The sequence below is a fragment of the Haliotis rufescens genome, unplaced genomic scaffold (genome assembly GCF_023055435.1).
Source record: "Haliotis rufescens isolate VD_foot unplaced genomic scaffold, xgHalRufe1.0.p SCAF_1, whole genome shotgun sequence".
In the NCBI taxonomy this organism is placed as follows: Eukaryota; Metazoa; Mollusca; class Gastropoda; order Lepetellida; family Haliotidae; genus Haliotis; species Haliotis rufescens.
Window position 1 is genome coordinate 87708421 of NW_025963779.1, and position 18644 is coordinate 87727064.

Sequence of the window (18644 nt, forward strand, 5' to 3'; positions counted from 1 at the left end):
CCATGGACTGACTGCCTCAGTGTAACACTAGACAGGAGTGTGTATGTACATCCATGGACTGTTTGCCACAGTGTAACACTAGACAGGAGTGTGTATGTACATCAATGGACCGACTGCCACACTAGACAGGAGAATGTATGTACATCCATGGACTGTTTGCCACAGTGTAACACTAGACAGAGTGTGTATGTACATCCATGGACTGACTGCCTCAGTGTAACACTAGACTGGAGTGTGTATGTACATCCATGGACTGACTATCACAGTGTAACACTAGACAGGAGTGTGTATGTACATCCATGGTCTGACTGTCACACTGGACAGGAGTGTGTATGTACATCAATGGACTGTTTGCCACAGTGTAACACTAGACAGGAGTGTGTATGTACATCCAGGTCTATTTGTCACAGTGTAACGCTAGACTGGAGTGTGTATGTGCATCCATGGACTGACTGCCTCAGTGTAACACTAGACAGGAGTGTGTATGTACATGCATCGACTGCCTGCCACAGTGTAACACTAGACAGGAGTGTGTATGTACATCCATGGACTGTTTGCCACAGTGTAACACTATACAGGAGTGTGTATGTACATCAATGGACCGACTGCCACACTAGGCAGGAGTGTGTATGTACATCCATGGACTGACTGCCTCAGTGTAACACTAGACAGGAGTGTGTATGTACACCCATGGACTGTTTGCCACAGTGTAACACTAGACAGGAGTGTGTATGTACATCAATGGACCGACTGCCACACTAGACAGGAGTGTGTATGTACATCCATGGACTGTTTGCCACAGTGTAACACTAGACAGGAGTTCGTATGTACATCCATGGACTGACAATCACAGTGTAACACTAGACAGGAGTGTGTATGTACATCCATGGTCTGTTTGCCACAGTGTAACACTAGACTGGAGCGTGTATGTGCATCCATGGACCGACTGCCACAGTGTAACACTAGACAGGAGTGTATGTACATCCATAGACTGACTGCCACAGTGTAACACTAGACAGGAGTTCGTATGTACATCCATGGACTGACAATCACAGTGTAACACTAGACAGGAGTGTGTATGTACATCCATGGTCTGTTTGCCACAGTGTAACACTAGACTGGAGTGTGTATGTGCATCCATGGACTGACTGCCTCAGTGTAACACTAGACAGGAGTGTGTATGTACATGCATGGACTGCCTGCCACAGTGTAACACTAGACTGGAGTGTGTATGTACATGCATGGACTGACTGCCACAGTGTAACACTAGACTGGAGTGTTTATGTACATCCATGGACTGTTTGCCACAGTGTAACACTAGACAGGAGTGTGTATGTACATCCATGGTCTGTTTGCCACAGTGTAAGACTAGACAGGAGTGTGTATGTACATCCATGGTCTGTTTGCCACAGTGTAACACTAGACAGAGTGTGTATGTACATCCATGGACTGACTGCCTCAGTGTAACACTAGACTGGAGTGTGTATGTACATCCATGGACTGACTGCCTCAGTGTGACACTAGACAGGACTGTGCATGTACATCCATGGTCTGTTTGACACAGTGTAACACTAGACTGGAGCGTGTATGTACATCCATGGACTGACTGCCACACTTGACAGGAGTGTGTATGTACATCCATGGACTGACTGCCACAGTGTGACACTAGACAGGAGTGTGTATGTACATCCATTGACTGTTTGCCACAGTGTGACACTAGCCAGGAGTGTGTATGTACATCCATGGACTTACTGCCACACTAGACAGGAGCGTGTATGTACATTAAATGCCTGATACAGTCATATTAATACACTATGATACCCATGTGACTCAAATTATACTCATATGTATGTTACCCATGTGAATAACTATTCTACCCATTTGATTACTATCTTACCCATGTGATACACTATCTTACCCATGTGATACACTATGTTACCATTGGGATATAAGATGTAACCCGTGTGATACAATATCTTACCCATGTGATATACTATGTTACCAATGAGCTATACTATGTTACCATAGTGATAAACTGTTGCCCATGCGATAAACTATGTTACCTATGTGATATTTGATGTTGCCCATGCGATAAACTATGTTACCCATGTGATATTCTATGTTACCCATGTGATAAACTATGTTACCCATGTGATATACCATGTTGCTCATGTGATGAACTATGTTACCTATGTGATATTTGATGTTACCCATGTGATACAGTATGTTACCCATGTGATATATTATACTACTCATGTGATACAATATGTTACCCATGTGATATATCATGTTACCCATGTGATAAACTATGTTACCCATGTGATACAATATGTTCCCCGTGTGATATACCATGTTACACATGTGATAAACTATGTTACCTATGTGATTTTGATGTTACCCATGGTGATACAGTATGTTACCCATGTGGTATACTATGTTACCTATGTGATACAATATGTTACCCGCGTGATACAGTATGTTACCCATGTGATATACTATGTTACCTATGTGATACAATATGTTACCCTTGTGATACAGTATGTTACCCATGTGATTCAGTTCTCTTTTCTTCATCAGTTTTGGGGCAACGTTTACTTCCCTGTTATTGATCATCTCTTTATAACGCTGAAAGCTGCCTATCTGGCTTCCCTGTTGACCTCGTTGTACTGCGAAGCTAGCATCTGACATTACCCTCTGAGCTTCTTCCATGGCTTGAGCCTCGAAATAATTAACAACTTTTTTCAGCGTATCTGATGCGTCTTCAGCTCATCTGCCATAACGCCCGAGCTCTTTTTGTTTGTTTTCTTCAGATTTTGTGCAATCAACTAGGATATCCGTCTGTTGGTAAGTCTGAAAACTGTCTGGTCGAACAACAGATCCACCAATTCGAAGATTGTCAATACACTGGCACCAACAAATAAACCCATGGATCCGCCAATGTCACCTGTGGAATAAAATATAGCACAATATCATACACGTGGACGGCTTCACTGTGCAATCTGGCCCTGACGAACATTGGGGATGACTCTGAGAACATGATATACCACTCACAATGGTCATGCCACACTCAGCAGCCATTGTGGTCATCTGATCCCCCATGTTAGTTCTGGTTGCGATAAGCAAACACTAGCTGCGTTGAACAATCTCAGCATATTGAACACTTCATTGTAAATAATATGTGTTTGTTTCTTGCTTAACGCCACACTCTGCAATATCCCAGCTATATGACGGCGGTCTGTAAAATAATCGAGTATGGACCAGGCAATCCAGTGATTGATATCATGAGCATCGATCCACACAATCGGATTACGATGACATACATCCACCAAGTCAGCGAGCCTGACCACCCGATCCCGTTAGTCGCCTCTTACGACAAGCACAGTCGCCTTTTACGGCAAGTATGGGTTGCTGAAGACCTATTCTATTCTTCACATGTCTGTAAATAATGTATTAACGATGATGAATACATACATACAGACAGACATAACTCAAATAACATGACTTAACGGCGCTGGCAATAGTACTTTTGGTATGTCACTGCGAGTTGGCTGGAAGTCCAAAGAGATGTGTGGGGTAGATGTTGTTTTCGTGATTGTTATTAAGGGATCAATAAAATTGTTAGTTATTATATCTACCGTATTTCATAAGTATTATGAATGAAGTTGGAACATTAGTGCCCCAGTCGGGTAAGGTGCCAAAAAGTGCAGTGCCGGAGTTGCGCCCCTTAGGCGTGCCAGGAACTTGTGATTACGGGTTAGAATCCAAGATGCGCACTGATTATGTTTCTAGGTTTGTCAGCACCTCACATGTGCTTGTGCCTTTGTCTAAACCTGAATTGATTCGGGTTTTACTCCAACATCAAGGTGACATGCTATGTGGTATAACTGTAACATTGTTAAAACCCGCGTTTAGGGGGCACGGTTGGCCCAGTCGTCTAAGGCGCCGCGATTCGCTGTGCAGAGTTGCGCCCCTTGGGCACGCCAGAAACGTATGATTCGGGGTTCGAATCCCGGTTCGCCCCAATTTTGTTTCTAGGTTTGTCAGCACCATACCCGTGCTCGTGGGTTTCACCGAAGGGGTAAACGTCTGAGACCTGCATCACTTCTTGCTTTCCTCCCACATTAAGCTGACACGCCTTGATATAACTGGAATACTGTTTAAAGCGGCGTTAAACCCAACTCACTCACTGAAACCCGCGATTAAGCAAACTCAGTCACTTATAAACTCACTGAATTATTTGTCACACAAATTGTATTTCCTACTTACATAACAGGGAAAACATGTCGTATGCAACCTGTTGGGTGATCTGTTCGTAACTTCGCTCGCGGTAAAATATATCCAACTGAAGGAAGTTTTCTCTGAAAAAAATACAGAATCGGTCACATTTACAAACAAATAATGCTGCACAGCACAGATATAAAGATCCATTGATAATACTCTGACACTTGATAATATTGTAACATGTGATACTGGATAATACTGTAACATGTGATACTTGATTATACTGTGACACTGGATAATACTGTAACATGTGATACTTGATTATACTGTGACACTTGATAATACTGTAACATGTGACACTGGATAATACTGTAACATGGGATGTTTGATCATACTGTGACACTTGATAATACTGTAACATATGAAAGTTGATAAAAGTGTAACTTGTAATACTGGATAATACTGTAACATGTGACACTGGATAATACTGTAACATGTGACACTTGATAATACTGTAACATGTGATATTTGATCATACTGTCGCGCGTGACAGTTGATAATCTGCAACATGTAATACTTGCTACTACTGTAACGTGATAATAAATAAATACTGTAACGTGGAGATATATAGATCCCCACCGGGTGGATCTTGCACCAACACACGTGTCTGTGTCAGCATCCCTGCACCAACCACCACCGAGAATCATCAGTTTGAAAACCAACACAACTTCCTATTTTGAAGAAAACTGAGTAGCCCTTCCGAGAGACTTTTGTGTTAGACACAAAGCCTTGCTTTATTCTATTCTATTGCCAGAATACTGCTGAACACGGCGTCAAACAACCAACAGGCCAAACACACATATACTGTGTATACTGATATACTATATTTATATCTAAAATCGGAGTTAGGAATCAATTTCTTGACACCATACCTGCCTGGAATCAACCATGCAAAGCGCCAATGTGCCATGAGTAAGTGAGTGAGTGAGTATGGTTTTACGCCGCTTTTAGCAATATTCCAGCAATATCACGACGGGGGACACCAGAAATTGGCTTCACACATTTTACCCATGTCGGAAATCGAACCCGGGTCTTCGGCGTGACGAGCAAACGCTTTGACCACTAGGCTACCAGTCCGCCCCAAATGCGTCATGACATAAGCTCAATTGAGGAGTGCGCCCGGAGAGCGGAAGGTCCGGGGTCCGATCCCCGGCCGCGTCATACCAAAAGGCGTTAAAAGATGGTACTTGTTGTTACCCTGTCTGACGCTCGGCATTAAGGGGCTAAAACAAGGACTGGTGGGCTCGGAGTCAGTATACTGTGTCTGAGTGGGGTATTCATGTTAAACTGCGGCATGGTATCTCAGTGTGCTAGCACTATAAATCGGCATCAGTCCGGACTAGTACAAGCAGCCACACACACACACAGACACACACACAGACACACACACACACACACACACACACACACACACACACACACACACACACACACACACACACGTGCATGCACGTCGCTATATAAGTGCAATAATCTTGGACGCGACGTTAAACCCCATTTGACCTCACCTCACCTAAATTGAGGCAAGGTGAAATGGGGTATAACGTCGCTTTCAAGACTATTGCAGTTATATAGCGAAGCACATGCATGTGTGTGCGTGCGTGCGTGCGTGCGCGTGTGTGTGTCTACCTGTACTTGAACGGTTTTACATAACTAGCCAACTCCGATTCCATGCTGCAGTTTATCATGGATACTCCGCTCAGACAGGATACCGACTCAAAACCGACCAGTCCTGGTTTTATTCCCATAATGACGAGCGCTAGGCAGGGTAACAACAAGTAACATCTTTAAACGCCTTTTGGTATGACACGGCCAGAGGATCGACACACCAACCTTCCGCTCTATCCACTAAGCCACGGAGGCGGTCAGTTCATTTGAACCTTCGGGTTAGCTAATATGGCATCCTAGCATTATGAACTTACTGTATGAACTTGGAGTCGACCTTGCTGGAATGAAGATATGCCGTCATAAGCTCCATGAGATCTTCCAGACTCTTCAAGAAGGTGCTGTCAGCGGTGCCGACTAGGAACCGGAAGTCAAAGGCACTCCTGTATTCCATGTAGGTTGCCTCAATTTCTTCAGCTACATCAGATATATTTTGCAAGAAACGCGTCATTTGTTTATATTCATAATATTTTGTCATATCTTCGTCATTTAGGATTGAACTCCAGATATCTGTTGTTGATTGGATCAAATCTAACCAACCATCGTACACATTCTGACCACGTGACCTTACTTCTTGAAAAAATATTTTCATGCTGCTGATTCCCTCGTATATAATAGGAGCAGTCAAAACACGGGCCACTTCCAACTTACTGATGTTTCCATATGTAAAATAATTATTTGCGAGGCCTAATCCGCCATCCAAGTTATCAATAATTGATGATTTTAACGAATTTAACGAAAACTTCAAACTTGCAACGTTGTCCATCATTTCTTTCACATGTGTCGTAAATGATCGATGATATGCTTCAAATGTCTCAATGCGCTCTCGAAGAGTCCGGAGAGGGTAATCTATAGATTCGAAGTAGAACGTTGCTTTACTGAAGTAATAAGTTCTTCCACGATACATAAAGTTAATATTCGTAAGGTGAAGTTCGGTCATATTAAGCGTGTTGGTGTAATAAGCTGTATCAGCTAGATCGACATATCTTAGCAGGGCGTCTTTGAATTTGAGAATATCCTTGCCCACTCTTCCGCTGTATTTGACTGCGTAGGGGGAGTAGAGGAGTGACTGACGAAGGAGGACGTGGGGGCCGATGTAGATGTTGTCGTCCCTGCTCTCATTACGGTACCTGTACCTGAACACAGGACTAGCGTTATAGTACGCGTCGTACAATTGGGTGTAGTTATCATAAGCTCTGTCTGCTAGATCTATACGCCCCCCTAGTTCATTCAGAGTCAGAATATGAAGGGCCTGTCTTACTTCCGGGGATGATATGGACGAGTTGGCAAGCTGCTTGATTTTGGATTCAATCTGGTAGGCGTATTCTTGAAACCCCATGGCGAGATAGTTGAATGTCCTTTCTTCCATTGCTTGCCTTACTCTCATGAAGTTCTTTTGGACGATGTATTCCTGCCAGCTGTACAGATGCATCTTCGCATCCCACGACGCCAGCGTGTCGTTCAAGATGGAGGAGAGGATCTGTTCCTGTTCTATGATGTTTGTCTCTACTTCTTCAAACATCACCTTCTTCAAGATGTTCAATCGTTCCTGTACGTCACTTTCCATTAAATTGAATTTGTCGAACTGGGAGCGGTCCATTCGACTAGTTGTCTCCCTTGCTTCCATGAACCGCTTCTGAAGGTTCTCAACACCGGACGATAGGAGTTTGTCGGTGGCGTACACTGACGTGGTGGCGAAGGAGATGGTGGGGTCGAAGATGAGGAAGAAGCAGGGGATGGGACAGCCACATTCTCGTCTGACCTTCACCTTCACATCGCCTGCAACAGTAACAGTGCGCAACGTGAGAATCGCCAACACGTGTCATGACGAGACTGACAGAGACTTAAAAGGGTCTATATAATCAAGGTCAGACCCCATTTATACTTTGCGTGTTTTCAGACCCAGTTTGGTCCAACAGAAACTTGATTGGCAAAGATTGATCTGATAACCTAAGAATTCACTATGAGAAAACAACGTGAATGAAAATTGAAGCGAAAGTTACAAATGCACAAACGCAGGTTCTGAAATGACTGTTTCTTGACGTAAATTGACGTAGCTGTGGAGAACTAGAGAAAACACAACAACGGGACATGAAAAGTAAATATCGATCACTGAACGTTCAGTGGCGTTTATTGTATCCGTTTCGTAATTTGATGCATCAACACAATGACAATGTGGTTCCAACCCATTCTTTCTACTTACCAATAATCTTATCATAGCAGGAGTAAAATTGTTCCAGGGTGCAGATCGGTGGTGTGTCTGTAACAGAAATAAGACACACTGTATCAGTCAAACACCCAACAAGTTCATATTTAACCGAAGGTATGCACGTCGTATCAGTCATACATTACATTAATCATCCGCTACCGACCTAATGCCATCTTCCCGAGGCAAGGGAATTAACTGACTGTAAAAGTCCGGTTGAAACTAGACTTATGTAGTCAGTTTATCCTTGCCTCGGGAAGATGACCTAATGCAAACCAAAGCATAAATTACCATAAGTTATGACTTCAGAAGATGCTAGAAACATCTATCAAAATCTATTGTTTCGTTCCAGTCTAACGTAATCATGTTCTCTTCTTCTCTAATGTGATGATGAACTCTTTGTTTCAATGTGTACCGTACATATTCACAATTCACGTGCACGCCCAGCATCTCTGTTCATTGCCAGGAATAATTTAACAGATGATGCTATATATCTCACATTCATACCACACCATCCATTGTGACTACATGACTATCATGTTCATCAATCGCCACAGTCACATTCACCATCAGCTAAACTTATATATATATAAAATGGTGTCATATTCAAAGTTTAAACGTTGATAAAGTTTGACAATGTAATTATCTTCCCTAGGCAAGGGAGTTAACTGACTATAAAAGTCCAGTTTCTACCTGCTGGACTAACGAGTCTATGCATAGTCCAATCAAAGTCACAAAAACAAATCGACATCCGGTTTAAAAACTGTGGTGCAAATTTCGGTCGAGTGCAGGATTTGTAAAACAAGTGTAACGCTAACTCGGCGAGAACAGATATTTTCTATTTGTTTTCATGTTTTTATGCAAGGTGCTCACGTGATTTGATCCACTTTGCGAAGTAATACTATGACAATATAGATCTTGATGATCGATCAGATCGTCCTGACTGGGCTCCGCCATTTTGTTGGAAGCAAATGCAAGAGATATATCAGAGGTGGAATCTGATTGGTCAGTAGGAGAGGCATAGAAGGGACATAACTCGTTATAGCCACTGGTAGCGCTACCTTCGAATCCAGAAATTCCGGTCTTGTTCGGCAAGAGTTGAAACTGGACTTTCACAGTCAGTTAACGCCCTTGCCTCGGGAAGATGAGATGTAATATCAAATATCTGATCAACTCGCCATCTATGTTTCACATTCAACGATTTCGTATATTTTCTCAACTCACCATCTGCTTAACAATCAACAATTTCTCCTATTTCCCAACTCACCATCTATGTCTCACATTCAACGATTTCTTATACTTTCTCAGCTCACCATCGACGTTCGGCATGTAGTGATGACGACATCCACACTCCTCATCCAGGATCTTTGTCATGCAGGTCAGCTGACAGGCGTCAGTGGAGTACATGTTGTAGTACTCCGACTCGGCAACGCCACAGTCGCCGTGGGGCTTCGGGAGGTTCTTTATCTGCGAAGGGATCACACATGTACACACCCATCACGCATGGTCAGGGTGCCTTTGTACAAAACAACCCTGGCGCTACGACTGTCGTAAGTCTATTTTAGGTATGGGAGTTACGATCACCCTAGCGCTAAGATCGCTTTGTACAACGCCACCCCGAATCACCAAGTGTGTAAGACAATAAGGTGAGATGAGGTGAAATGGGGTTTAACGTCGCGTCCAAGACTTTTGCATAGCGACATGCACATGAGAGTATATGGCTGCTTGCACTATTCCGGACTGATGCTTGCCGAAGTTTAACATGAATGCCCCACTCAGACACAGTATACTGACTCAGAGCCGATCAATCCTTGTTTTAGCTCAATAATGCCGAGCGCCAGGCAGGGTAACAGCAAATACCATCTTTTAACGTCTTTTAGTATGATGCGACCGGGAATCGAAACCCTCTCCTGGCCGACGCTCTACCACTACCACGGATGCGGTCAAGACTCTAAGGCTTTCGCAGGCGTCATTAATAGTTATATTAAGTAAATAAAGAAATTGGAAAATGTCTGTTGTTCTGCAGTGATTGACTGACACAAGAGTGACTATGAGTGAGTATTGTCTTACGTGACTTGTATCAATATTACAGCCCAATCATGCTAGAAGTCTGACAAGAATGAGATTCAGTCATTGTACCGTATTGGGAATAGAACCCGGGATTCGGCGTGACGAGGGATCGCTCTAACCACTAGGCCACCCCACCGTCCGCATATATATCACATCTGCACATTTTATTCATATACTAATGGACAAAAGTAGCAGTGCTTCATATAAAGTAGTGAAAATGGACGGTATTAAACATAACAACATGATATTTGGTCATTCGTCTGATCAATGTTTCATCATAGCAAATTCGTAGACAAAACCCCTACCTGGTACAAGGATGAAGTCAATTAACTCGATTAACAATATCAATATCGGGTGATACGGGCGAAGCAGCGGCGGTGCATTGAAGACACCAGATGATTGAAAACAGTCTTGTTATTTGGCCATCTGAGATGGCGTTACCGGGTGGTTCTGCTCCTGTCGTAGGGTTCGCTCCATCGTATCCCAGACATGTTCTATAGGAGAGAAGTCTGGAGAAACAGGCTGACATGGCAGTACAGCAATGCTATGCTGCCTCACAAGTCCGTTACAGCACGTGCAACATGTGGGCTGGCATTATCCTGCTGCAACGTGACGTTACGTCCCTGTATTTGCACAAAGGGTAGAACATGATCTCGAACGGTAGCGTACGCCATTCAAACTGCCATAAACAATGATGAGTTGTGTTCTCCCATGAGTTGTGGTGCCACCGCATACTATTACACTTCCACCCAAAACGCACGACGTTGATTAACGCCAGCATCACTGAAACGTTCTTCTGGACGCTTGTAGACTCTTGCACGACCATCAGAGCTGTTCAGATGAACTGAACTAATTTGTCAAGAGTATACTGTCCCAGTCTTTTCGTCTGAACCTCAGATGTTGTCTGCACCAAGCTGAAGGTAACATGGAAGCAAAATTGGGCGTATCGCTGGACGTCATGGCCAGATGTGCTCCCTCAACAGCTCTGCGTACAGTTCTGTCACTTAGAGACCGACCAAACAAATTCAGGCTCAAATTTTTAAATATTTGGTTTTGTAGCTGTAGCTGAAAAATATCTACAGTCAACTACGGTTATAACGAACTACTGTTATAACGAACTCAAAGGGACTACTATTTTTAGTTCGTTATAACCGTAGTTTGTTATAAGCATATATACAGCATAACCACAGCAACTAGTCGGGACTAAAAAGTAAGTTCGTTATATCCGTCAGTTCGTTATAAGCGTGTTCGTTATAACCGTAGTTTACTGTATTCTCGATACAACATCCCAGCCCCCAGAATATGAAGTATTCTGTCCCTTATTGGCCTTAACCCCGAAATGGTCCGAGCTTGTAATGTGGCAGTTGGGTATCCATTTTGTAGACGTACCAACCGAATTTGGTTGTCTTGACGTGACGTCACACGTGGACGACCTGCTCGTGGCAAGTCGTTAGTGTTGCCCTGTAGATAACGCCTCCAATGAGATGATACTGTGTTTTTAACGGAACATTGACATGTCTTGCAACTACGTTTTGCGCAATTCCTGTTTACAGCATACCCACTGCTCGTAGACGTTGATATTCAGCAAGCCGAGACATTGCGTTAGCATTATGACTATATATGGAAAGATGCATTATCTAATTTCAGAATAAAAATATTTTTATTGAATTTTATATGAAGCACAGTTACCTTTTCATAAATAATGGGGGCGGTCGGGTAGCCTAGTGGTTAAAGCGTTCGCTCGTCACGCCGAAGACCCGGGTTCGATTCCCGACATGGGTACAACGTGTGAAGCCCATTTCTGGTGTCCCCCGCCGTGATATTGCTGGAATATTGCTAAAAGCGGCGAAAACCATATTCACTCACTCACTCATAAATAATGTCCATGATTGCTTAGACAATTCGTCATAAACCGAAACAAAATAAATATATATACAATGTCAAAAAGTATCTTCTTTATATGCGCGTTCATCAGCACATACAATATATACAGTTACGCACGAGTGGGAACTATACTACACAAAAGAAGTTAAAGAACTCACGATTCTTTCATAGAACTAGAGTGAATCTGTCGTGGCATAACTATAGATTAACTATAGTGATATAAAAATGGGTCTTTCTTAACTTCTTTTGAGTAGCATATATCCAAGTTGAATGTGAAACGTGAAACATCCACATACATACCGAGACCAACTGGATTCCGATGAAGGCGTGCGAGCCAGTGGGAATAGCAAGGCCAAGCTCGTGCACTTTAGGGAACTCTTTTCTGTCGTGTAGTAGCAATTTAACACCAGCTGCGTCATGAGGTCCCGGCATGTATTCATACTGCTCCACGTTCAACGTCAGTTTCAGGCCATAGTCGGAGCCTGTGGGTAGACCTCTCATTTCAACATTCACCACTGGTACTTAAACTTTATTCTTTAGGTATGAATCGGGTACCTCTAGAAATCTTTCCTTTAAAAGTGAATGATTAAGTTGGGTCTTACGCCGTTTTGGGCATTTTTTCAGCAACATCACGACGGTGACACCAGAGGTGGGCTTCACACATTTTACCTATATGAGGAGGAACCCGGGCCTTCGGCATGACGAGCGAACACTTTAACCACTAGGCTACCCCTTCTCTTTAAGAATCCATCTCAGGGAGGGTCGTGTACATAAGATGTATGTATACAGTTCATATAGTCGTTAAGGCGTTCGCTCGTCACGCCGAAGACCCGGGTTCGATTTCCGACATGGGTACAATGTCGAAAGCCAATTTCTGGTGTCCCCCGCCGTGATATTGCTAAAAGCGGCGTAAAATCAAACTCACTCACTCACTCACTCACTCGTGTGCAAACATAAACACGTTCTTGAGTAAGCATGTTTATATGTAGTTCAGCAGTTGGAGGGGATCATCTCGATGATTAATCAATTAACTCCATGGAACACTCTTTAGACAAGCCTAGTCAGTCATAATGTTACGTTAGTCTCTGTATTTTCCATGCAGTTTGCACCTGGTTGTCACATTTACCTCAGCTCTACCGTTCAACCAGCATATCGTAGGACGGCTACAGTGACTATCAAACATACTCGCTGAGGTGCCCACCAGACCTATCTGCTGAAGTAACCACCAGACCTATCTGCTGAGGTGACCACCAGACCTATCTGCTGAAGTAACCACCAGACCTATCTGCTGAGGTGACCACCAGACCTACCTGCTGAAGTAACCACCAGACCTACCTGCTGAAGTAACCACCAGACCTACCTGCTGAAGTGACCACCAGACCTAACTGCTGAAGTAACCACCAGACATACCTGCTGAAGTAACCACAAGACATACCTGCTGAAGTGACCACCAGACATACCTGCTGAAGTAACCACCAGACCTACCTGCTGAAGTAACCACCAGACCTACCCGCTGAAGTGACCACCAGACCTAACTGCTGAAGTAACCACCAGGCCTACCTGCTGAAGTAACCACCAGACCTACCTGCTGAAGTAACCACCAGACATACCTGCTGAAGTAACCACCAGACCTACCTGCTGAAGTAACCACCAGACTAACCTGCTGAAGTAACCACCATATATACCTTCTGAAGTGACTACCAGGCCTACCTGCTGAAGTGACTACCAGACATACCTACTGAAGTGACTACCATACATACCTGCTGAAGTAACCATCATATATACCTGCTGAAGTGACTATCAAACATACCTGCTGAAGTGACCAACAGACATACTTGCTGAAGTAACCACCATACACACCTGCTGAAGTGACTATCAAACATACCTGCTGAAGTGACTACCAGACATACCTGCTGAAGTGACTACCAGACATACCTGCTGAAGTGAACACCAGATATACCTGCTGAAGTGACTACCAGACATACCTGCTGAAGTGAACACCAGATATACCTGCTGAAGTGACTATCAAACTTACCTGCTGAAGTGACTACCAGATATACCTGCTGAAGTGACTACCAGACATACCTGCTGAAGTGAACACCAGATATACCTGCTGAAGTGACTACCAGACCTACCTGCTGAAGTAACCACCATATATACCTTCTGAAGTGACTACCAGACCTACCTGCTGAAGTGACTACCAGACATACCTACTGAAGTGAACACCAAATAAACCTGCTGAAGTGACTACCAGACATACCTGCTGAAGTGACTACCAGACATACCTGCTGAAGTGAACACCAGATATACCTGAAGTGACTACCAGACATACCAGCTGAAGTGAACACCAGATATACCTGCTGAAGTGACTATCAAACATACCTGCTGAAGTGACTACCAGATATACCTGCTGAAGTGACTACCAGACATACCTGCTGAAGTGAACACCAGATATACCTGCTGAAGTGACTACCAGACCTACCTGCTGAAGTAACCGCCATACACACCTGCTGAAGTAACCACCATACACACCTGCTGAAGTAACCACCATACACACCTGCTGAAGTAACCACCATACACACCTGCTGAAGTAACCACCATATATACCTTCTGAAGTAACCACCATACACCCCTCCTGAAGTAACCACCATACACACCTGCTGAAGTAACCACCATACACACCTGCTGAAGTAACCACCATACGTACCTGCTGAAGTAACCACCATACATACCTGCTGAAGTGACTATCACAAATACCTGCTGAAGTGACCACCATACATACCTGCTGAAGTAACCACCATACATACCTGCTGAAGTGACCACCATACATACCTGCTGAAGTAACCACCATACATACCTATTGAAGTGACTACCAGACCTACCTGCTGAAGTGACTACCAGACATACCTGCTGAAGTGAACAACAGATCTACCTGTTGAAGTGACTACCAGACCTACCTGCTGAAGTGACTACCAGACATACCTGCTGAAGTGAACAACAGATCTACCTGCTGAAGTGACTACCAGACCTACCTGCTGAAGTAACTACCAGACATACCTACTGAAGTAACCACCATATATACCTACTTAAGTGACTACCAGACCTACCTGCTGAAGTGACTACCAGACCTACCTGCTGAAGTAACTACCAGACATACCTACTGAAGTAACCACCATATATACCTACTGAAGTGACCACCAGACATACCTGCTGAAGTGGCCACCAGACCTACCTGTTGAAGTGATCACCAGACCTACCTGCTGAAGTAACCACCATACATACCTGCTGATGTAACCACCAGACATACCTGCTGAAGTGACCACCATACATACCTTCTGAAGTGACTACCAGACATACCTGCTGAAGTGACCACCATACATACCTTCTGAAGTGACTATCAGACCTACCTGCTGAAGTGAACACCATATATACCTGCTGAAGTGACTACCAGACCTACCTACTGAAGTGAACACCAGACCTACCTGCTGAAGTAAACACCAGACATATCTGCTGAAGTGACTACAAGACCTACCTGCTGAAGTAACCACCATATATACTTTCTGAAGTGACTACCAGACCTACCTGCTGAAGTGACTACCAGACATACCTACTGAAGTGACCACCACATATACCTACTGAAGTGACCACCAGACATACCTGCTGAAGTGACTACCAGACCTACCTGCTAAAGTGACTACCAGACCTACCTGCTGAAGTGACTACCAGACATACCTGCTGAAGTGAACAACAGACCTACCTGTTGAAGTGACCACCAGACCTACCTACTGAAGTGACTACCAGACCTACCTGCTGAAGTGAACAACAGACCTACCTGTTGAAGTGACCACCAGACCTACCTGCTGAAGTGAACACCATATATACCTTCTGAAGTGACTACCAGACCTACCTGCTGAAGTGACTACCAGACATACCTACTGAAGTGACTACCATACATACCTGCTGAAGTGACCACCATACATACCTACTGAAGTGACCACCACATAAACCTACTGAAGTGACCACCAGACCTACCTCCTGAAGTGACTACCAGACCTACCTGCTAAAGTGACTACCAGACCTACCTGCTGAAGTGACTACCAGACATACCTGCTGAAGTGAACAACAGACCTACCTGTTGAAGTGACCACCAGACCTACCTGCTGAAGTGAACACCATATATACCTTCTGAAGTGACTACCAGACCTACCTGCTGAAGTGACTACCAGACATACCTACTGAAGTGACTACCATACATACCTGCTGAAGTGACCACCATACATACCTACTGAAGTGACCACCACATATACCTACTGAAGTGACCACCAGACATACCTGCTGAAGTGACTACCAGACCTACCTGCTAAAGTGACTACCAGACCTACCTGCTGAAGTGACTACCAGACCTACCTGCTGAAGTGAACACCAGACCTACCTACTGAAGTGACTACCAGACCTACCTGCTGAAGTGAACAACAGACCTACCTGTTGAAGTGACCACCAGACCTACCTGCTGAAGTGAACACCATATATACCTTCTGAAGTGACTACCAGACCTACCTGCTGAAGTGACTACCAGACATACCTACTGAAGTGACTACCAGACCTACCTGCTGAAGTGAACAACAGACCTACCTGTTGAAGTGACCACCAGACCTACCTGCTGAAGTGAACACCATATATACCTTCTGAAGTGACTACCAGACCTACCTGCTGAAGTGAACACCAGACCTACCTGCTGAAGTGACCACCAGACCTACCTGCTGAAGTGACCACCAGACCTACCTGTTGAAGTGACTACCAGACCTACCTGCTGAAGTGACTACCAGACCTACCTACTGAAGTGACTACCAGACATACCAACTGAAGTGAACACCATACATTACTGCTGAAGTGACCACCAGACATACCTGCTGAAGTGACCATTAAGGGGTCGTCGTCTGCAGCGTTGAAGGAGTAGCACACGCCGTGGTCAGTGAATACCTTCGTGAAGTTTTCTGCAGAGCAACCAGACCTACCTGCTGAAGTGACTACCAGACCTACCTACTGAAGTGACTACCAGACCTACCTGCTGAAGTGACTACCAGACATACCTGCTGAAGTGAACAACAGATCTACCTGTTGAAGTGACCACCAGACCTACCTACTGAAGTGACTACCAGACCTACCTGCTGAAGTGACTACCAGACCTACCTGCTGAAGTGACTACCAGACCTACCTACTGAAGTGACTACCAGACCTACCTGCTGAAGTGACTACCAGACCTACCTACTGAAGTGACTACCAGACATACCAACTGAAGTGAACACCATACATTACTGCTGAAGTGACCACCAGACATACCTGCTGAAGTGACCATTAAGGGGTCGTCGTCTGCAGCGTTGAAGGAGTAGCACACGCCGTGGTCAGTGAATACCTTCGTGAAGTTTTCTGCAGAGCAACTCTTGTCCTGCCACTCACACCTGGGAACACACAAGGAAGTAGAATGTCACACGTAAACCCAGCATAAACATTATCACTCAGCTGCACCACAAGGTTATTCCACACTGGGCTTGCCTCGAGTTGCACTGCCGACAGCCAGTGTGTGGCATTCTGTAAGCGGCCCCGGCTCATATGAATGCGTAAATATATATTGTCAATGAAAGATAATAACCAGTCTGACTGAGTGGGGTTTAACGCCGCTTTTAACAGTATTCCAGTTCTATCACGGTGTGTCAGCTTAATGTGGAAGACAGGCCCGGAGTGATGCATGTCTCAGGCGTTTACCACTTCGGTGAAACCCACGAGCACGGGTATGGTGCTTACAAACCTAGAAACATAATCAGGACGAACCGGGATTCGAACATAGGTTTCTGGCGTGCCCAGGGGACGCAACCCTGCACAGCGAATTGCGGCGCCTTAGACGACTGGGCCACCCGTGCCCCCTAATAACCAGTCTGGATTATCCACCGAAACATATAAGGTCAAAGTAGCTGTGAAAAATATATGCATGGACCACTGTGAATCAGTGATGACACCAGGTGTTCGCGCAAAAGGTACCATGTCCTACCGACAGCAGGTTATCATATTGCGAGGCCGAAATACAACTAGTCTTCCATAGGTACCATCATTCAGCATTCATTGCCATAATGGTAAGAGTTTACATTATTGCTGAAACACTCACTAGGCTGCACGAGCCAAAGTGAACGCCGCTTAATTCTATCGAAGAAACCCAGCCATCATCTGACCCTCTGCTTTGTGGGAGACCGTGCTGATAGTCCCTTACTGATGTTCCGCCATGGCAGTTACTACGACATTGAGCCACAGCACGTCATGATGGTAGGTCCCGCTATTACATGTTTGTAACCATAAATAACGTCATTGTTAGTCTGACGCCGATATCGTGTTCTGACACATCACCTTGGCTACTGAAGCAACGCTGACCCCGTGGTAGTCCCCAGACGGCGTTTACGACATTACATCACGACATAACATGAGGCCACATACATATTTATATCGTAAATAATTCGGCAATAGTCTAGCTTCAAGCCGTTAGCTCCTC

At 44.5% G+C, this 18644-nt stretch overlaps 1 protein-coding gene across 1 annotated transcript in view; it reads right to left on the reverse strand.

Annotated features, from left to right (window-relative positions):
* Nucleotides 1–847: 847 nt before the first annotated feature.
* LOC124119731 overlaps nucleotides 848–18644 on the reverse strand; it is a 96869-nt gene continuing 79072 nt past the window's right edge. The window contains exons 6-13 of the mRNA XM_048381370.1: nucleotides 17447–17565; nucleotides 17014–17121; nucleotides 12407–12588; nucleotides 9466–9619; nucleotides 8150–8206; nucleotides 6204–7725; nucleotides 4267–4358; nucleotides 848–2944 (exon numbers count right to left, since the gene is read on the reverse strand). Coding sequence (XP_048237327.1) covers nucleotides 2826–2944; nucleotides 4267–4358; nucleotides 6204–7725; nucleotides 8150–8206; nucleotides 9466–9619; nucleotides 12407–12588; nucleotides 17014–17121; nucleotides 17447–17565 — 2353 coding nt within the window. The 3' untranslated portion in view covers nucleotides 848–2825. The remainder of the gene's footprint in view (nucleotides 2945–4266; nucleotides 4359–6203; nucleotides 7726–8149; nucleotides 8207–9465; nucleotides 9620–12406; nucleotides 12589–17013; nucleotides 17122–17446; nucleotides 17566–18644) is intronic.